This window comes from Grampus griseus, assembly GCF_964374135.1.
Source record: "Grampus griseus genome assembly, chromosome: 12".
Classification (NCBI taxonomy): Eukaryota; Metazoa; Chordata; class Mammalia; order Artiodactyla; family Delphinidae; genus Grampus; species Grampus griseus.
The window spans coordinates 18,050,273-18,071,348 of record NC_139006.1 but is presented as its reverse complement, the minus strand read 5'-3'; the positions used below and the strand labels follow the sequence as shown (position 1 = coordinate 18,071,348).

The 21,076-nt window shown below is 46.4% G+C and overlaps 1 protein-coding gene across 2 annotated transcripts in view; it reads right to left on the bottom strand.

Annotated features, from left to right (window-relative positions):
• Positions 1-305: 305 nt before the first annotated feature.
• Positions 306-21,076, bottom strand: part of CORO1C (coronin 1C) — an 84,981-nt gene continuing 64,210 nt past the window's right edge. For both annotated transcript variants that reach the window (XM_082667101.1, XM_082667100.1), the window contains exons 4-11: positions 13,060-13,189; positions 10,288-10,469; positions 8,987-9,106; positions 7,881-7,985; positions 6,256-6,401; positions 4,229-4,286; positions 3,882-4,127; positions 306-2,784 (exon numbers count right to left, since the gene is read on the bottom strand). In XM_082667101.1, the coding sequence (XP_082523227.1) occupies positions 2,665-2,784; positions 3,882-4,127; positions 4,229-4,286; positions 6,256-6,401; positions 7,881-7,985; positions 8,987-9,106; positions 10,288-10,469; positions 13,060-13,189 (1,107 nt within the window). In that variant the 3' untranslated portion in view covers positions 306-2,664. The remainder of the gene's footprint in view (positions 2,785-3,881; positions 4,128-4,228; positions 4,287-6,255; positions 6,402-7,880; positions 7,986-8,986; positions 9,107-10,287; positions 10,470-13,059; positions 13,190-21,076) is intronic.

The window sequence follows — 21,076 nt, the reverse complement described above, 5'->3', positions numbered from 1 at the left end:
AAGGCCCCCATTCCCAGGGAATCAGCTTGTCGTGGGACCCATGGTGGCCGTGCAGTGGGCTCCTTGGGTGGCCAGACGTGGCTATTCCTCTCACTTGAACTCTACGCAAGTCTCGTCCCTCCTTCACAATTCGGGGCTCATCCAAACTAGGCTATCTGCCCCAGATCCGCCCCTGGCAGAGGCTGGAGGCAGGATAGACCCCACTCCATCTGCGGAACCCGGGGCCCACCCACATGTGCCCCGTACTTACCCCCTGAGAGGGTGGTTCCACCGAGTCAGAGACGCTGGGTCAGGCAGCAAGCCGTGTGCTGCCTCACAGACAGTGGCGTGCGAAATAAACACGGACACCGTTTGGTAACCAATGATTTTTTTTTTTTATCTTTGAAAATGGAAGCAAGTGTTTTGACAGAATACGATGGCCGCTCTATAAGAGCCGATCTAGGAGTAATTCACTGGTTTTCCTCTGGGATAGCACGGATTTAAAAAAAAAAAGGCAAAACAGGAAAAATAATCCACAGAGCTTGAGGCGCCCACTGAGACTGGCAGGGAGCCCGTCCATTAAATAAGCCTACACTACACACTAAGATCAGGATAACTCGCCCTCACCCTCCTCTTCTCTCCGAACCGCATTCCCTATGGTGTTTCACCGCCATCAACAATTTTGTTCACTTAATTAATTGGGTGTCTGAACCTTAGAACACTTCTGAATCTTAAAAATGAAGGTCCTCAACAGATTATGTTGATAAAGAAACACATACAGGTTTGAATATAAATCACTATTATTGTTTTCTTAACACCTCATTATCCACTTTAATATTTAAAACACACACGCACGCACCCACAAAACCACACCAAACATTCAGATGCCCTGAAACCATGGAGACGGCAATCCCACGACTGGTAAAGAACACGGTACCTTCTTCTCTATTCAGACACGAGGACAGCTTGACCATGCAGCCCAACCCACCGACGCCACGCTCTGCCTCAGCCTGGGTCCCTGCGCACAGACGCTTCCAGCCAGTCCCAAACCGTCCCCACGCCAGCAAGAGCACGTGCAAGCGTCCCCGCCGTGGTCCTAATGCTTGACACGATTCCCGTTCCACCACAGGCCCTCAGCCCTTCCAAAGCAGAGGCTCTTTAAATCTTGTTCCTCAAGCACGCACTCTGAGAAAATGGAAATGGAGAGAAGTCCCAGCTAACCCAGGAGTGGGGCAGGCCATGGGAGATCAGTGTCTGGCCGGGGGCTGGGTAGTCTCTGTGCTCAGATCCAGCCACAGTGCAGCTGCAGGGGGGTGCGGGGGAGTTCGTGAAGAGGGTGCGCAGGGACCAGTTGCACCATCAAAGCTACAGCAGACGTCTGCTTCCTTCTCGACCCTCCTCCCCAGTCTCAATATCAATATTCAACAGCACCCTCTGGCCTCAGCTTAGCAGAATGCAGTTAGCACCGAAAGGCAGGAGAAGGAGGATGGCCGAGGGAGCCCTGAGAGAGGGGGCTGCATACAGGAGGGAGAAGAAAGGGCAGGAGCTCCAGGGGTGTGGGGGACCTGTCTAGCACAGCGAGGGGGCAGCACGGGACACGCGGGAAAGCAGAGGATCACGTGGGGTGAACGCTTCCCTCCAGGTTCCCTAGTCTGTCTCACCCCATCCCAGGGTACTCGGGAGCCAGGCCAGCTGCTGAAAGGGACAAGAAGGAACACCTCACAGCACGTGTGGCTCCTCGTCCTGGACACCCTTGTCAAGTACTGACCAAAATCTGGAACATGACGTTAAAGTGATGAAGGTAATAGATTCTATGTGTGTAACAAAACCGCAGAAACACATGCTAGTTTAGGTTCGATTATAATCATCTGAAGCACAGGATAACCAAGAAGCAAAGTTCCATTCTGGTACAACCACCCAATTTCTAGAAAAGAGAAAGGAAACGATTCGATATGAGCTTTTTTTGATCAGAAGACTCGATGGAAAGGGAGGGGTGGGAATATGAATCCACGTGATTTTTCAAGTCTTCCTTTTGTACAGTCATTAAGATGACCAGGTTTGTGCTGCAAAGAAGCCAGCACAGAGTGGCTACTGCTCTGATTGTTCTCAGATGAATGTTTATACAAAATAATATCTTCATTTAGTTTATAAACATACACAGTGCTGTCCCTTTCAAATTAAGGAGAAAAAAAAACCCCACACACAAATACTGCAAAGTAGCAAAATACAAAGAAAAAAAAGCTACTTTTGGTTTTGGCAACATTAAAAAAAAAAAAAGAAATATAAAAAGCAATGTGGCATTGGTCCCTGTTTGTAAAAAAAAACCAAAAACAAAAAAAAACAAAGGTACTTGGGCAGGACACTGAATCAGAATTGGTTGGTTTTCTAAAATTCAGAATATCTGGGATTATCAAAGTAGCACTTTTGTCTTTTAGAAGTTCACAAGTCACATAACACTTAAGACATCAAAAAAAGCTTTCTGGTAAAAAGCTCAGCTTTTAAACCACATTTTGTTTCTGCAAATTTGGGAGACGAGTTGAGTCCTTACTGGAATGTGGCCTATCGCTGGTCGACAGATCTGAAATGTCTCCAAGGGGCAGTGCCTCCCTCTCGCCCTCCCTGGGACCACACCAACTACCAGCCACGAGCGCGTTCCTGCTCCGTCTGCGGGGTGGGGGTGGGCCTTCAGGCTGCTATCTTTGCCATCTGCTGTTCTAACTTGGAAATACGCTCATCTTGATTGCAGATTGTGTCTTTTATAGATTTGATCTCTTTCAAAATCTCATCCAATTTGGCTTCATTTTGCTAAGGAAACAAAAAAAGAGGGGAGGGAAGAGGATGACTAAAAAGCAGCAACGTTCAGCACAGGTGGAATGCACGGGGTATAACTGTGACCTCCCATTTTGGAAGTGGCAGGCTGCAGCAGCCCGGCTGAGCCTTGTAGGAACGCCAGGAATGCTGGCTGGGCCAACTGGCACCCACAGCAAAGCAACAGTGTATCACGGCTCCTGGCCCCACCTGTGCGCCTACCTGGATGGAGACTCCTGGGACACAACGAAACTGCAGGAAGAGACTGATCCCTGCAAGGCTGCCCCACATCCCAACCACCCCGATCAGCCAACTCCAGCAGGAGCATCTTCTATGTGACCAGGGTGACGGGTGACCCGCCAGAGGCTACTGAGCTCCTATCAGCTCCTAGAAAGGTCCTTGGGAACCACATTCCTTGCCCTGCCTGCTCCTCTAAAGAGCCTGAGTTTCTCCCTCATGGAGCTGATTCTTCTGCAGGAAACCCTGCAGTCCCCAAAGGTGTGGTGCCTCATGTGGCTTGCTCGGTCACAGTCAAAACACTAGCTCCTGAGGGCACTTTGCCTCTTGTCTCTGCCACCTCCACATGGACAATTCCCAGCCCCTCCTGGCCCCCAGAACTCCATTCTACAGCCTGCCGACACCAGCCCCCTCTCCTCCCTGGCTCGACCCTGCTCTCCCGTGGCCACAGGGGTCTTCACTGTCAGCCTCTGGTCTCCATCACTCCCCTGAAACAATTCTTGCCAAGATGCCCAGGATCATCTCTGCCTCTAAGTCCCACTCACCCCAGATCCTTCTGCCACTCAAACACTTAGCAACTTCTAAAATCTCTCACCACTCCCTCCTTCCTGGGACCTCATCTTCCCGGCATTGGTAACAGACTGACTTCTATCCTGGTCATCATAAAAAAGAGAGCTAAAGGAGTCAAACTCATAAATGTCACGTGATCAAGGTGGTTCCTACAAACAGTGCCTGTTACCATTACTGAACCCCATCCGTCCAGCGGGGACAGTGCCCGCAGACGCCCAGGCTGGCAGGCGTGTTCAGGAGGGCCAGGCTGAGCCGGCCCAGCATGCCCCAGGCCCTGCGGTCCTTACCACGCTGGCCGTGTCTGCGGTCTTCTTGGGGATGCTGATCAGGTCGCACTTCTTGTTTGCCGTGGGCTTGCTGTCCAGAATGTTCTTCTTGACCACCTTGAGGTCCCTGTTTTTGCCGGGAATGTATCCGTGCTTCAGGGAGATGAGGAGTGGATCTGCATTCCTCCCCTCGAACCACTCTTCCGCCTCCAGCGCCGCTTCGGGCCCCGCCGTGTCAGGGTACAGGTCATCCTGGAAAAGGTCAGACTACACGAGACACAGTGGAGAAATCCACAGGTAAGGAAGGGAGCTCTGGGATTTTTAAAACCTTTTAAAAACATGGATTGCCTAGACAACTGGGCACTTACCTTCCTGGGGACAGTCATGATAATAGGCTCACACTTTCTCTCGTGAAGTTTGAAGAATCTTCAAAGAAGAAATAAAGGCAAAGTTGCATTAAGTGAAACAGGAGGCCAAGTAACAGGCTTAATAATTCACTCGTACATTCTGTGTTTGCCCATCACCTCATCGGACGCATCGTGGGGAGCAGGTAGAACTCAGCGTTCCCATTTCACAGAGGAGAAAACAGAAGCTGAGAGGAGCTATGCTAGGGAACAGCGGATAGGAGACCGAACAGAGGCCTATGCATCATGGTGACAGCCAAGTTCCAATTACCTGGGTGCAAATCAACTGTGGGGAAATGATTAACACCACCGACAATGAGCCGCTTATGAGAAAATTACCAAGCCGGAAGACAATGACCAAGCCAGAAGACAGTGAACACCCATGTCTCAGAGAGTACCTATGACCTGGATGCCACGTCTTCTGCCAACGTGAAGTGGCTGAACTTTCGTTAAGTGTAAATAGGATTTTTAAAAAGGAAACGAAGACAATCCTAGGAATTAAATGTTGGCATCCGAGCAAACCACATCATGCATAACACTCAAGAAAAATCTGGAATTATCCAGGGTGTGGGAAGAGTAGGAAGACCAAGCCCAAAACCTGTGCGGCTGGCCTGGGCTGGATGGCCAGCTCCACCCCCCACACCTGGGCATGTGCCCACCTGACCCAGCCTCAAGCCCACATGGGGGGTAAACCAGCACCCGCCTCACAGCACGGGTACAAAGAGAAAGGGGATCCGGGCCGTGTGATTAGCACAGCGCCCAACACGTAACCAACGCCCCAGAAATACTGAGTAACCAGGAGGCGTCCTGAATGACTTCCTTATACAGTCATCCCTCGGTATCTGTGGGGGGTGGGTTCCAGGAGGTGCTGCGGACACCAAAATCTGTGGATGCTCAAGTCCCTTACATAACATGGCATAGCATTTTGTATTCTAAGTCATTCTAGATTACTTACCATACCCGGTACAACGTAAATGCTATGTGAACAGTTGTAAACACAAAGTAAATGCTACGTAAATGGTTTCCCATGCGCCACAAATTCGTTTTGCTTTTTGGAACCTTCTGGAACTTCTGTTTCCAAATAGGCTCAACCCTTGGATTTGGAACTCGCAAACACAAAGGGCCGGCTGCGCCTTCTAAACTTCTGGGTGACAGCAAAATAAATGTGTTCCCAAATCCTCAATGTAATTTTGAAATTCAGATTCCATCTGTTTTGAACCACATTTTGATTAGTTTGATTTAAACCACAATTTAGAATTATCTGTGACAGCTTTCCTTCATTACTCTAGCTATAGAGTTGAAGGTATTATAAAAAAAACAAAAACAAAAAGAACCGTGCAGTGATTAATATTAAAAAAAGGGCTCATAAAGATTTCTTATATTTTTAAAGATGTAAGTGTCAATTATTTGCGTGACCAGGTCAGCACGCTTAGAAAAATGTCCATATAAACGCAGCATTATAAAAACTCCACAGAGTAGTCCAAAGAGGCGGAAGTTACAACACACAGCCAAGCTTCCTAAGCCAAGCTAACCTAACACCCGCTGTAGAACTTTGTTTCTCTAGTTTCGGATCTGCGGGCTCCACAACCCGGTTTGGAACCTGGCTGGTCCCTCTGCAGGGCAGAAAAACCATCCCTCATTTCCATCCCAGGGAAAGGCTCTTCCTGGTTGCCTCCCAGGGGACACTGGCCACAGTCGCAGCCTGAAGACAAGCAACGATGGTTTCACTACTTAAATCAGGGTGTGATACGCCCCAGTGAAGCCTCTTAACCGCTGCATTTCAAGTTTATCATCTGAAGGATGGGGAGGGCACAGCTGGATGAAATGATTTTGAAGAGTTTCTTCTTGCTTTCAAACTCCACGTTTCTAAGAACAGGCAGGAAACAAGATACTAATTCTACGATTCTACTGCACACACACAGGTAGAAAGACTCAGGCGTGGACACGAATGGCGTAAGCAGGCTGAACACTTTCCGATACCGATTCTTTACCTGGCAATCTCACATTTGTTGACATCGAGTCCCCTCTTGGGCATGTAACCCATCCCCCTCTGAGGTTCCTTGCTGCTGAATGTGTTGAGGTAGTGGACATACGGGGATTCGTTTGTAATCTCAAAATAGCGGATACTGCTGTCACCCTACAAGGAATCGGAGACAGGTTTGCGTTTCACGTTAGCCGAAATATCTGATTTAGGTGGGTGTCTCTCTCCTCTATACACCCAGCACTGACTGGGACTCCGCTACGCTGGCTGACCTTTCCTCCCGTTAGGAGGCTTGCCTCAAGCACATGATGGTTTCTCTTCCTGGCAGAGCAAGCCCTCGCTTGTGCAAGGCTAGCTCACCCTTTAAACAGCCTCCTCTGCCTCCTCCTGAAGGTTCTGACTTTCCTGCACTGAGTCTGGCCCCAAGTCAGAGTCGGAGCAGAAAGGTTAACACCTCCGCCCAACAACTGCGCCACAACAAACAAACAGCAGACCAAGAGGGGCTAGCGGGCAATTACTGACTTTTCAGCATACCTCCACGGGCACAGACCTGAGGGCGCTAACACCAGACAATCGGATAATAAGAAGTAAGATTTTTCTAATGAAGAGACATTAGTTTTAGTGAGTAACCTTTAACTTCAGAGGAGAATGCTATCCCATTACAATGCGTCAAGTTCTGTGATAATTTGCCTTAGAATGGTCAGATTTTTTTGAAGACCTGAAGAACGTGCTAGCCTCTCTCAGTGTAAATAACTGTCTGCACAGTTACATGAACCTGAACAATGAAGGCAATCCTGCCTGAGGGGAGAGATGTGTGTGTAAGAAGAAGTGATGAATAGCTAGGCGGTACTCTGCCCTAACAACCCTCTCCTTTCTCATATTTCCATTTGTTTCAAGGATGTAACTATCTAAAGCAATGGAAGACAAGCTAATCATACACTATTTGTTTTCTACATACTCACAGTAACTTTCCACCCAGTGTTAGTAACATCTGGGTAACAATGCAGTCTATGGCAGCTGTTAACATCTCAAGTAAAATGACTTTCAAGGAAACAGACAAGATCTCAGTTTCTAAATAACTGACCTATAAAAATGTCAAGCAGGTCTGCAGCCCACTCCATCAACTGTGAACAGAAGTAAAACACCCCCAGCTTCATCCCCAGCAAGGGACTATCTGACATGTTTGGGGAAGGGAACATATCAACAGCTCCATTTGTATTAATTCATTTATTTCAACTACAAAAATTCTAAGGGAAATTGAGCCTACAGAAGAATGAGGAATACTGAGGTCTTTTACCTTCTAAAATGAAGTAACAGTAATGATAATAAAGCTACCAACACTTTAGTTAGGCAGAAATCATCAGGCAGCAGGAAGGTGTCCTGAGTTCAGTGTGGGGTCTTCTTGTAACGACTGTCACCTCCTGACACTTGAGTCAGGCCATGTAATTGCAAGGTCTGGGCCTTAACACTGAACTCCAGGAGCGAGAACCCTCTGGAGAGTCTCTGAGGCCCTCAAAAGCTTATACCCATGGAGCACTTTTCTCTATACAATTGCTCATCTACTAAATCTCTGAAGGATAAACTTTTCTTCTTACAGGATTAAATTTAAGATCAAACAGCAAAATTACTGTTTACCTTTCCACATAAGTAAATGATACTGGTGTCGGGGTCATAGAAAGGCAGCAACACCCCATTGCTAGTGTCCATTTCATGAAGAGCAATTGGTTCCTCCATATTTTTCTGGGGAAAAAAAACACACACACACGCACACACATTTTTAAAAGGTGATTTTTTTTTTTTTTTGCCATGGCTCACAGGCCCAGCCGCTCCGCGGCATGTGGGATCTTCCCAGACTGGGGCACGAACCTGTGTCCCCTGCATCGGCAGGCGGATTCTCAACCACTGTGCCACCAGGGAAGCCCCTAAAAGGTGAATTTTTATAAGATGATACATTTTTCAGCCCTAATTAAGTTAGCCATTTCCCTAAAATAATGAAAGTTTAAACAATGCACATATGATATTCATACATGTAATTACCAACAGGAATACTAGATGAGATCCAACTCACTGAAAATTGTGTTGATTTGGCAACATAATGCACACATCAGTGTGATCCCATGACAGAGATGAGAGCCCATCTCCTTTGTGACTGCTTTCTTTTTTAAAAGTACTTTTTTCTTATTACAAAAATAAACTCATGTTCTTTTAAAAATCAGAAGGTACAAGGAAAAACATAAAAATCATCCCATATTCCGTAATCCCACGGTCCAGTCGGGGGTAGAAACAATTACCATTTTGGCCTATTTCCTTCCAACATAGAAGCACACACAGATTGGGATCATACCATATATGCAGTTCAGTACGTGTTTCCCACTTGTGCTGTCATGAACATTTTCCCAAGCATGACTATTTTGATTTAGACATTTGATCATGTTCTTTAGGAAATATTTTAACTAAGTTTAGAACTTATTTCCCAAGTCTAAAACACTGGATTCTTCACGCATTCTTTCTAAAATCTACAGTCAACAGAGACTCCTTGGGAGTATCAAGAATGCATTTTTAAAATACATTTCGCAGTAAGTCTCCAGTGAGGATGAGAACTTCACATCCAACTCAAGACAAGCATGAGTTCAGCAAACGACACTGAGAACCCTATCATCTACTGCCCAACCCAAAGGCGCGCTCAGAAAAGAGAAAACTCGAGGCTGGGGAAGGGGTGGCAGGGCTGGGAAGGGGCGTACCGGGTTCCAGAGGGCCAGCTGCCGCTCGCTCATGCGGCTGAAACCAGTGGTAAAGACGTTGCCGTCAGCCAGAAAGATGGCCCTCATGGGTCGGGCTCCTTCATGTGCTTTCTCCTTCTCCTGGGCGAGAGAGCAAAGAGGCAGCTTACACAGTCAGACTGCAGGAAGGAAAAGTGGGGGAAAGCGGGGGCTCAGACAGTGAACCCCGCCACCCCACATGGCACTCACGTCAAAGGTGTGTGTGTGTGTGCGTGTGCACGTACGTGCACGAGCGTGTCAGTACTGGCCACCTCCCCTCCCTGAAGGAGGAGGAAACAAAGCAACACCAAGGGATCTGGCCAAGGCCCCTTGGCTGGTGAGCGAGCAATCGCGCCAGGTCTGGACTGAAAGGCCTCAGTCCTTCCACCAGCCCCTGCCACCAACCCAAGTCCAGGCTCTGCAAAAACAAAACACACGAAAGAGCTCTGCCAAGCCTTTGTTTCTCAAGAGTATGATGATAACCTGAAGGTGGACGGTCGCTACAGCATCTCGCAATTTCACAGGACAGAAAGTGGAGTCTGGCTAACCCGTTCCTTAGCCTCATCTCTTCAGCGGGAGCCCACCAGCCCCACCCCTTGGAAGGTTCTAGTGGAGAAAGCACGGGGTGTGGGGCCTTGATAAGCACCAGCCATGCCTGTCACTCGACTCTTGGGAATTATCACCGGCCAAGAGCCACCTTCTCAGAGAAGGGCCGTGACGAGGCAGAGTGGGGTGGAAGTGAGGCACCTCTGGATTCGACACTTGCAGTATCAACCTGACTAAAGGCCCGAGTGTCCATCTTTTGCTGTGATGTGTGATTCTGTGGAGGCCTAGCTCAGGTGGCAGAAACGGGGACGCTGAGCTGTGGAGAGAACCCATGGCATCTTGTCAGGCCCTTTAAAGACCGACTGGGGAGCAGCGGAGGGAATCAACAGATCCACCTGCAGTCCTAAGCCAGCATGCAGTAAACTCTGTGGGTTAGCTGCTCTAGACGTGCACATTCTTAAGCAAACTGATAAAAAAAACTTTGTTTCTTTGTGAGAAATGGTCGCCAAGTGAGAGGGAAGGCTTGGGTAAAAGCTAGAAATGCACCGCTCCGGAGAGAAGGGCAACTGGGAGACAGAAGCCTGGCCGAGACTCTTCTGATTCACAGTTTGGCGTCTGCACACAGCAAAGGTCCATGGACTGGCAGTCCCAGCCCCTGTGGTCTGCCTTAAAACGCAGAAAGTTCTCACTCCCTAAAGCGCTACACATACTGGGGCTTTTGTCCTAGGAATACTTACAGCAACAATCTCCTGTTTCCTAGGATCGATTACTCGCACTTTCTTGTCTTTGGAGGCTGTGCAGATCAGACTGCCGTTCCGGTTCCAGCTCACATTGTAAATCATGTCCGAATGTATATCGTCCAGGTTTAAAAGGGCTTCCCCCGTCCCCACGTTCCAGATGATGATGGTGTTATCACAGCCTGAAAGCAAGCAGGGATAAGAAACGCCTGCACAACAACAATTTGTGAAAACTATCGATACAAATACAGGGAGGATAAACACACCTATGTATTGAAATGGAGATGCTAATTATAAGAAGCCTTACTTACTGGCAGTCAAAAACTGATGCGACCAAGAAAAAAAGAAATTTGTGTAAAAGAAACACATTAAAGGAAAAATACAGCTTATGAAGTTTGGGCTCATGTGAAACAAACAAAAACACCAACCAACCAAAGAACAACAGAAAAATAGAACCCTATGGTTTTTTTTAAGAGTTAACTGGGCTGGTGGACCCTGAGTGATCTTAAGTTTCCTTTTCTAGTAAAACAAGCATCAGAACGAATACAGCTTCTTTTTTTTCCGGAGGAACTAAAAATAAAGGGTTTAAATGGTGGTTTAGGAGGCTCAAGACAAAGACTGGATGGCAGGTTATTCCCATCAACCATGCTGTTAAGACATGGTCTTGCACAAAAGCATGGGAATTACAAGTGAAGGGAAATGCCTAGCCATCTGCTCACAGCAGATCTTTATCTTTAAAAGGAGAGAAAAATAGGCCAAGACTGGTCTGATTTGAGAAGCACAAACTGTCGTCAACTGTCGTCAAACAGGCACGTGAATTCAGAACCTGATCCCCAAAGAGACCACAGGTCCACTGAGCCACAGCCCCTCAGCTCTTCAGCTCCATCCTCCCTTCCCTCCAGGGCTGGCCCCAAGTCCCCGAGGCCCCTTTAAAAAGAGGCACCATTTGCTGCTTCCAGGACATTAGCTCAAGGATGAAGCAAAATAAGGGACGGACATCCTGAAGATGGATTCTTGTCAATAAGCCAATTCTGCAAGCACTTAGAAAAATTAGCCACCAATAACCAGGACACCTACGTTACCTAGGGTCAGAAGTAGGAAATGGGTGAAAAAAACTGTACGACAGACAGTATGAAAAGTTGGAGCTAAACTCTGCGATGGAGATTTGACCCATCCTCTGCCTCGTTCATCATAGGCAAATGAGTAACTTCAGCCACTGTGGATGGATCACGTAGTCTTAAACTATGCAAAACTATGCACAACGCTGCCATCAACCATTCTCCTCTGCGTGTAAAAGAGAGACTGGGCTCAGTCTGCTGACGATACCCTAGATTTGACCTCGATGAGGCGGCCAATAGGGTATTTTCCATGAGGGAATTCCACCTTTGGAATTGTTTTCTCTCCTTATCAGACTGAGGTTCTGAGTAGAACACTGGAAGGCTTCCCAGTTATAGTCAATTGTGATTTAAAAAAAGAGAGTCTTACTTTTTTTTTTTAAAGTAGTTCTTGGTTTCAATAGGTACCAGGCATTAGATTTTTAACTTAACTCACTACGTCACAAATACCTTTCATACCCAGTTAAAAACTGACCTGCTCCTCTCCTTTTTACTGGTGAGGAGAAAGATCTTTAAAATTCTACCGCTAACATTAGCACTGCTTTTTTACTAAGCCAATCTTATTAAGGTATAGTTTGCATGAAATACAATGCACCTATTTTAAGTATACATTGACTAAGTTTTGATACATGTACACATTCATGTAGCCATCATCAGAGTCAAGATCAACATTTCCATCACCCCACAAAGCTCCTTCCTGTCCTTTGTATTGCTTCTATAAAAGCAGATAAAATCTCAGATTTTAGACAAAGAAAAAGATTTCTTTAAGATGAAACTTGGAAACTACACAAGTGGGAAACCAATAGGAACACTAGGACTTGGTCACAAGGGTTCACTGCAGTGCTGTTTAACAGTGAAAAATCGGAAACAACCTCAGTGTCCAAAAATAGGGGACTGACTAAATAAACAGGTATCCAGACAATGGACTATTAATGGAGTCATTAAAAATATCACACAACATGTAATGGCACCTGAAAAGGACCACAGTGTACCAGCAAGTGCAGAAAGCAGGTCACATGTAAAGTGTCTGAACCCATCTTTGTATGTAAAATTGTTTATGGGCACAGAAATATCTCTGGAAAGAAACATCAGAAGGGTAATAATGATGTTTCCTCCGGGTGGTGGGATTGTAAATGATTTTTCTTTTCTCCCTTTTGTTTATATATATTCTCCATAGTACACGTGGACTACAAGTATAAGGAGAAAGATGAAAGTATTTTTTAAAAGGAAGGAGGGTATTTGACTAACAGGATCACCCCAAAGTTGGCAGCAACACCAAAGCTGGAACCCAGGGCTCCTGGCTCCTACTCGGGCTCCTTCTACTACATCAGGAATAACTACAACTGAGGGCCATGGAGGCATGGAGGGCCCCAGCAGGAACCACGACTCTGCTGAAATGTGATTATATAAGTAAGCATGTGTCTGTTCCTAATTCTAGGCAGGAAGTCCACAGCTTCCATTGGCTTTGCCCAAGTGGCCTCGACACACACACATGCACACGGGTGTTGGGGAACTCCCACATTTAGGCACCCTGTCGTGGGTTCCAATGATCTGCTTCACAACTGCCAGCACAGTCAGCATGCGTCTGTTGTTCCTTCCACACAGAGGCCACGAGAAGTGAGGGCAAGGAGAAAGCAGAGGTCACCTCGGCTCCTACCTGCACTGAGAAGCACGTTGCGGGCCGTCGGGTGCCAGGCCACGATGCCGACTCTCTTTGAGTGGCCTTCTAAAATGACCACGGGCTCAGTCAGGGAAAGGGTGAGTCCGTTTTCTGGGATCTGCCATACCTGTTGGCAAAGGAAGAAAGGTCATCCACATGAAAGCGGTCGGCTTTCATTATCACATTTACTGTGACCATCCAGTGTGAAGCCTTGCTCTGCATAAACAGAACATACAGTGGTCTTTGGATGAAAGGCAGAATGTGGTGAAACACGTACAGCTGTTTTTCAAATGCAGTAGGAGAGCAAAGAGCAGAATATCCATAAGGTCTAAAAATGTTAGACCTCTCTGCTTTTATTTACTATTAGTAGAGATTTTATTTTAAATTCCCTGTTAATGGGGCTTCCCTGGTGGCGCAGTGGTTGAGAGTCCACCTGCCGATGCAGGGGACACTGGTTCGTGCCCCGGTCCGGGAAGATCCCATATGCCGCGGAGCGGCTGGGTCTGTGAGCCAGGGCCGCTGAGCCTTCGCGTCCGGAGCCTGTGCTCCGCAACGGGAGAGGCCACGAGAGTGAGAGGCCCGCGTACCGCAAAATAAAATTTAAAAATAAAATAAAATAAATTCCCTGTTAAGTTCAAAACTCTCCAGTTAGAAGCATACCAAAAAATTGAAAGAAAAATACAAAATGACTGAAGCACCCATGAAGAGATGCATTGGAGTGAAAACCCCTAGCTAAGTCCATGATTCTTGAGGGGAAAGCAAACTCCATCCACCAAACCTTCTTGGGGGGTGGTGCAGTTTTTCAAACATCATATTTTCTATAATTCTACATTGAGAAAATGAAAAGATAGCTAATAGCTTTGTAACATGTACTAAAGAAATCTTCTTACAAAAGAAAAACATTAATTGGACTTCATCAAAATTTAAAACTTTTGTGCTTCAGAGAACACTGTCAAGAAAGTGACAAGACAACCCACAGAATGAGAGAAAATAATTTGCAAGTCATATATCTATCCGAAAAGGGACTTTTTTTTTTTTTTTTTTTTTGAGGTACGCGGGCCTCTCACTGTCGTGGCCTCTTCCGTTGCGGAGCACAGGCTCCGGACGCGCAGGCTCAGCGGCCATGGCTCACGGGCCCAGCCGCTCCGCGGCATGTGGGATCTTCTCGGACCAGGGCACGAACCCGTGTCCCCTGCATCAGCAGGCGGACTCTCAAACCACTGCGCCACCAGGGAAGCCCCCGAAAAGGGACTTTTATCTCGAATATTTAAAGAACTCTTACAACTCAACAATAAAAGGAAAATAACCAAATTTTTTAAATGAGCAAGGAATCTAGATGTTTCTTCAAGGAAGATATATGAAGAGCAAAAAAACACATGAAGAGCTGCTCAACATTATTAGCCATCAGGGAAGTGCACATCAAAACCACAATAAAACATCACTTCATATCCACTAGGAGTTTGGAATCAAAAAGACAGATAGCAACAAGCACTGGCAAGGGTATAGAGAATTCAGAGCCCTCATACACTGCTGGTGGGAATGAAAAATAGTGCAGCCACTTTGGGCAACAGTTTGGAAGTTCCTCAAATGATCAAACACAGAGTTACCTATGACCCAGCAATTCTACTCCTAGGTACCTACCCAAGAGAAATGAAAACATATGTCCACACTAAAACCTGTACACAAATTTTATAGCAGCATTATTCATAACAGCCAAAAGGTGTAAACAACCCAAGTGTCCAGCAGCTAATAAATGGATACACAAAATGTGATACATGAAGGAATATATGACCACAGAAAGAGATTAAGTACTGACACACACTACAACATGGATGAAGCTTGATAATGTTAGGTTAAGTAAAGAAGCCAGTGATGACAGTCCGCATATTGTAGGATTCATGTATATGAGATGTCCAGAAAGGAAAATCTATAGAGACAGAGAATAGATTAGTGGTTGCTTAGTGCTGGGGGTGGTGGAGGGGTGCAATAGGTAAAGAATACGGGGTTTCTGTTTTTGGGGGGGTTCTTTTTGAAGTGATGAAAACATTCTAAAGTTGTCTGTGGTGGTGGTGGCACATATCTATGAATACACTAAAGAGCCCTGAACTGTACACTTTAATGGGTAGGCTGTGTGTGAATTACACCTCAATAAAGCTGTTAAAACCAGGTATTAAGTAACATTTAAGTTTGCGAACAGGCTGAAGTTTAAAACAATTATCTTCTTCTGTTTGAAGATCAAAATGAGCAAATCCTCTACCAGAAAAGATCTTATGGAACTAGTTCATAACAAATTTAGAACTTGCCAGGGGGAAAAAATCATACTCAGCAGTGGAACAAGTGAGAAACAGAATTTTCCCTTGTTGGGGATTTTTAAGGAGGAGACAAACAACTGTCTGTTTTTGACTGCTTGGTGGAAAGGCAGAGTCTGAATTAGGAGTGGTTAAGGTTCAGCTCGGTTCTCTCATCCTGAAAAAAATCAGAACAAAAATGTTGCCAGTCTGAGGACTGCAGGAAAGTTGTGAATTAAGCGATCGTTCATAAACCTGCCTTCTGAGGGCATAAGTTTAGGACGTCACCCAATTTCCCCTGCACGCTCATCTTTCAGCAGATTTTAAACACGGCAGATATGAACAAGCATGGAAGGCAAAGGGAACCTACCTTGCCTCTCCCAACCCCTCACCCAGACCACTGCCTCTCTCCACCAAACATAACAGACTCCGAGCGTGGGCATCTGTTACCCTCCAGAGCTATCTGTTTGCTTTCACCTATTTTTATTCAAGGGTTTATGAACAGTAAAACTGCTCCACATTGAACTTGGCTATTTGAATGTAAAGCAGGACTGAAACTGTGAATAGAAGGAACAGAAAACAACTACTGGTTTAATCAAAGCACGAAGTCGGCAGAGAAACAATTATGAAACGAGACTTCAGAGACTCAACAGGAAATGCATTTTGCAATATGAATTCCGACTCACGCTTAGGACGGAAAGCGTGGTAATTCCACCTGCCGTCTCCAGGGGGCACTGTGACCACGGGCTGCTGGGTCTTCCCACAAGGATAGTAAAACCTTCACTGCCTCAATGACCGAGATTAAGCAGTGTGTTTTCTAAATCCCTAATGAGGCGTGGAGTGATGGGAGGCTTTGGATATAAGCAGCATTTCCTGTCTTAAACATGAGAGCTCATAATGGGACTTGATCTTTTCCTTTCTCTAGCTTCTTCATGCATCTTTTCCTTGGATGGCGAGGAGATGTTAATGATGGAACAAAACGTTTATTATATAATTTTAAAAATGAGGAAACTCTCTGTCCCTTTCTTTATCTCACTTTTGGCAGGTTCCATGGTTCCCTCAATGAGGCTTGTGTATTCCATCCAGGCACCTAACCCATCTCACTACCTCGGTTACTCACCTGTGCAGCACTTTTCTTGAGTAGCCACTTAACGCAGGCCCATTACCAGGCAAGTGGGGAAGGACAACTAAACCCAGGTCCCGCTCTCAAAGGGTTTACGGTCTAACAAAGCAGAGCTGTCTATGAGGCCGAAAGTCAAAAAGACAGCAAAGACAAGCAGTTGGATGGAGAATGGGCTCTGGAGCCAAAGAGACCCTGGTTCAAATCCTGCCCGGGCCTTTTACTGTGATGGTCCTCGGCAAACAGTTCAACATCACTGCACAGGGAAGCATCAGTACCTGTGCTTCCTAGGGCTGCTGTGAGGACTGAGTTAAGAAAGTCCTGGAATAGTGCCTGGCACACAGTCTGTGCCCCCAGTACGGTGCAGGGGTGAAGAATATCCTGATTCTGCTACGTATCAGCTGTATGACCTTGGGGACATTCACCTAACCTATCTGGGCCTTGAGTTTCCTCACCAATAAAATGGGAGTAATAAAGAACCTGCCCTCACTGGGGTTGTCTGGAGACCGATGTGGTAACATGAATCTAAAGCACTTAGATGGGACTTCCGTGGTGGTGCAGTGATTAAGAATCCGCCTGCCAATGCAGGGGACACGGGTTCAAGCCCTGGTCCGGGAAGATACCACATGCCGCGGAGCAGCTAAGCCCATGCACCACAACTACTGAGCCTGTGCTCTGGAGCCCGCGAGCCACAACTACTGAAGCCTGTGTGCCTAGAGTCTGTGCTCTGCAACAAGAGAAGCCACCGTAATGAGAAGCCCTCGAACCACAATGAAGAGTAGCCCCCGCTCGCCGCAACTAGAGAAAGCCTGCGCGCAGCAACGAAGACCCAAAACAGCCAAAAATAAATAAATAAATTTATAAAGAAAAAAAAGAGATGGAAAGGGAGAAGGAAGGAAGGAAATCAACGATCCAGTTTCAAAATAAAAAACACAGATGCAGAGAGCAATTTTCTAAAGAGCTGATGCTCCAAAGAGGCTGGCTGAGGGGCTGACAGGAAAAAGTCACCAGAGTAAGAAAGATAACACCGGCATGAGGATTCCCAGAGGCAGGGGAGAGTGACCAGAAAAGCCTGTACGATGAAATGCAAAGACAGTGGCATTCCGGCCTCTGTGGGGAGAAAGGTGGCCTGTGGGGAAGGGCCGGCACATCTGTAAGTCCTTCCACACGAAGCGGACACAGCCCTGCTTCGGGCCTGCTGGCCCTGCTCACAGGCCTGTCAGTACGCGGCTCTCTGCCCTCTGTAGGGCTCTCTGCTGCAGCCGGCAACGGCCTTCCAGTTTGGACTGGAGAGGTTGCAGAAGTCCCATTCGGTCCCTGTTTAGTTTTCTTGTGCATAACCTGGGATGCAGCCTGGTGTGGTGGAAAGGATGCTGGCCTGGAGCATCAGAAGACACGGTCTCCACCAGAGCTGGGACACTAACTGGATGTGTCAGCATTAAGAAGGGGCCTCACTTCCAGGAGCCTTGATTTCCTTGTTCCATACGGAGGACAGCAGCGGCTCTGCCTCCTCAGGGGTAAATGCAAAGGTCAAATGAGCTGATACATTCTGCACCCCCAAGCACTACCCGAATGTGAACTACTGCAAACGGGGTGACCTTTGACAAAACTGTCACCCCCTGGGCCTGCGTTTCCTGAGTGGTAAAATGGGACACACTCCTGCCTCACTGTGCTGTTAACAATGGTTAAATATAATCACCACATAAACGCTTAAAACAGCACTTGGCAAAAAAAGGATCTACTATATGTTCATGATTATTTTTCTTGCTGGAACTGTGACCCCTATGACCCCAACATGTAATCTCAAGTCTGGACAGCAGGATTCTATGGAATGAAATTAATTTGTCTTCAAATTAATTCAGCCCTGTACCCAACTGCAGGGCTGTTTATATCCAAGATATCATATGTGTGAAAGCTCCAGTTCATGCCCGGGCCAATTAGCACAAATGAGATCGGCTCTGATTTCCAGGCTGGTCCGTCAGCTTCTCTCTGTTCCGTGGCTGCGGCTAGGACTCTCATACCACTCGGCTCTTCCAAAAACGTATGCGGTGAGTAGAGAGGAAAAGTGGCATCAAACACCCTCTGCTGTGCCCTGAGTGGGCATCTCAGCACGGCAGCCACTACAAGCTATCCCCTCTCCTCCTGATTTTTTCTTTTCTTTTTTTAAAAATAATACTGTGTATTCCTGGAATTTTCTATGTGGACAACACATTACTATGGCAATGTTTTGTCTTGTTTTGTTTTGAAAGAAAGGAAAAAAACCACAATTAGTCTCTAGGGCTTCCAGATGAAAAAGTGAATCAATCGGTGAAAACCCAACATGGTTCTGGAAAAAACAACTTTAAGCATCCATTCAGGAATGACTATATCACTGGCATCCTTTTCCCATGTGAATTTCTAAATATGGAAAAAGGACAGCTCAAGAGAACAGTTCTAACAAGAAAAAAAGCGAGGAAAGTTAAGAGTGGGTTTCTCTCAAGTAGTCATTTAAAAGTACATTTATTTGATGGTTTTATTTCTCAAACACAGCGCAAATTTAATGCAAACACAAAGTGCTTCCAGACACTGCCTCCCTGTTTTAATCACCCATCGTGAACTTGCTACCAGGTTAGGCACTAGAGTTACAGCAATAAAAACGGCTATTCCCCCCAAACGCCACATTTTTAAAATGTAGAGGAAACCAATTCCAAAGGCAGAATTAAGGAAAGCGCTGATCTAAAGAGACAGGGAGAGTCTGAGATTCTGCAGCAGCTGCAGAGCAGCAACCCCCCTGCAGAAGCCACTGATCTAACACCCCAAGGGGCAGGATGCAGAGAGTCAGGACATCCCTAAATGAACCATGACACTGAGAACAACATTGGTTTTGAGAAAATCAAGAAGTGAGAGTTGGGTTCCGATGTGCCAAGGTTATAATACCCACTTGGCCAATGGCCCAGACGCAATCTGTACAGAATGGAAATAACAAGAAGTCCTGCTGAATGACTGAGTAGGACCAGAGTCCTGGGGAATGCGCTCCCATCACCAACCACATCACTTCTACCTTTATTTCAAGGCAAAAACTGCAATAGGAAAATTTACAACAGAAGCAAAAATGGGTAAAATAGGGAGTTTAGGGCTTCCCTGGTGGCGCAGTGGTTGAGAGTCCGCCTGCTGATGCAGGGGACGCAGGTTCATGCCCAGGTCTGGGAGGGTCCCACGTGCCACGGAGTGGCTGGGCCCGTGAGCCATGGCCGCTGAGTCTGCGCGTCCGGAGCCTGTGCTCCGCAACGGGAGAGGCCACAGTGCTGAGAGGCCCGTGTACCACAAAAAAAAAAAAAAAAAAAAAAAGGGAGTTTATTTTTGTTGATTTCCACAGGAGTTTAAGACTGATTTGAGAAAAGGGAAAAGTGTCCATTTAAACTTCATCATTTGGGACCAATCAGAACATCTAGGTAAAGGCAAATAAGATGCTCCTCCTGCAAGATCTTTCCCTCTCCCAGACTCTGGAAGAACCAGTCAGGCAGCGCCACTGTCTGAATTCGCCAGTTTTTGCATCTGTGTTTGCAGATAAGGGACAGTGTTGAATCAACATCATTCACTAAACTTGCCTTGCCTGCTCTTTTATTTATTTATTTATTTTTGGTCGTACCACTCAGCTTGTGGGATCTTAGTTCCCTCACCAGGGATTGAACCCAGGCCCTCAGCAGTGAAAGTACAGAGTTCTAACCACTGGTCCACCAGGGGATTCCCCTTGGCTGCGCTTTGTATTATTTAAACACTGTTATTTTCTTAGAGCTAAAATTTTCCCAAGTAAAATACTTAACAGCTACAATTGTTAAAACTTTCTGTGAGGAGAGTTAGAAAAAAGAACTCACAGTACCAAAAATCTGGAAAACTTAGGAGCAGCGTATAGTTTCTGGGAAGAGGGGTTTATATCATTGCTATCTGCTCATACAAAACATCACTTCAAAAGTAGTACACCATGGGGCTTCCCTGGTGGCACAGTGGTTGAGAGTCCGCCTGCCGATGCAGGGGACACGGGTTCGTGCCCCGGTCCGGGAAGATCCCACATGCCGTGGAGCGGCTGGGCCCGTGAGCCATGGCCGCTGAGCCTCCGCGTCCGGAGCCTGTGCTCCGCAACGGGAGAGGCCACGACAGTGAGAGGCCCGGGTACCGGAAAAAAAAAAAAAAAAAAAAGTAGTACACCAGGATTCCCCTGGCGGTCCAGTGGTTAAGACTTCATGCTTCCACTGCAGGGGGCACAGGTTCTGATCCCTGGTTGGGGAACTAAGATCCCACACTACATGCCAAGCAATGCGGCCAAAAAACAGAAAACAAAAACAAACAAACAAAAAAAAAGGTAGTACACCAAAGGCAAACCATGCCAATATAATTTACTTTTTGGCTGCTTAAAGAAGCCATCTCTAAAAGATGGAGGAATGTACCATAAGGCTGGCATTCCCTCTCTAAAACTGCAATCAATGTAACATGACTGCCACAGAATCAATTCTCACACAGTGAATAAATCACTGCTTAAATGCAGAGGACATAGTGGAATTATACTATAAATACAAAAAGTATTTTTTTTAAATTAAGTTAATCATTTTACAGATCATTTGGTAAATTG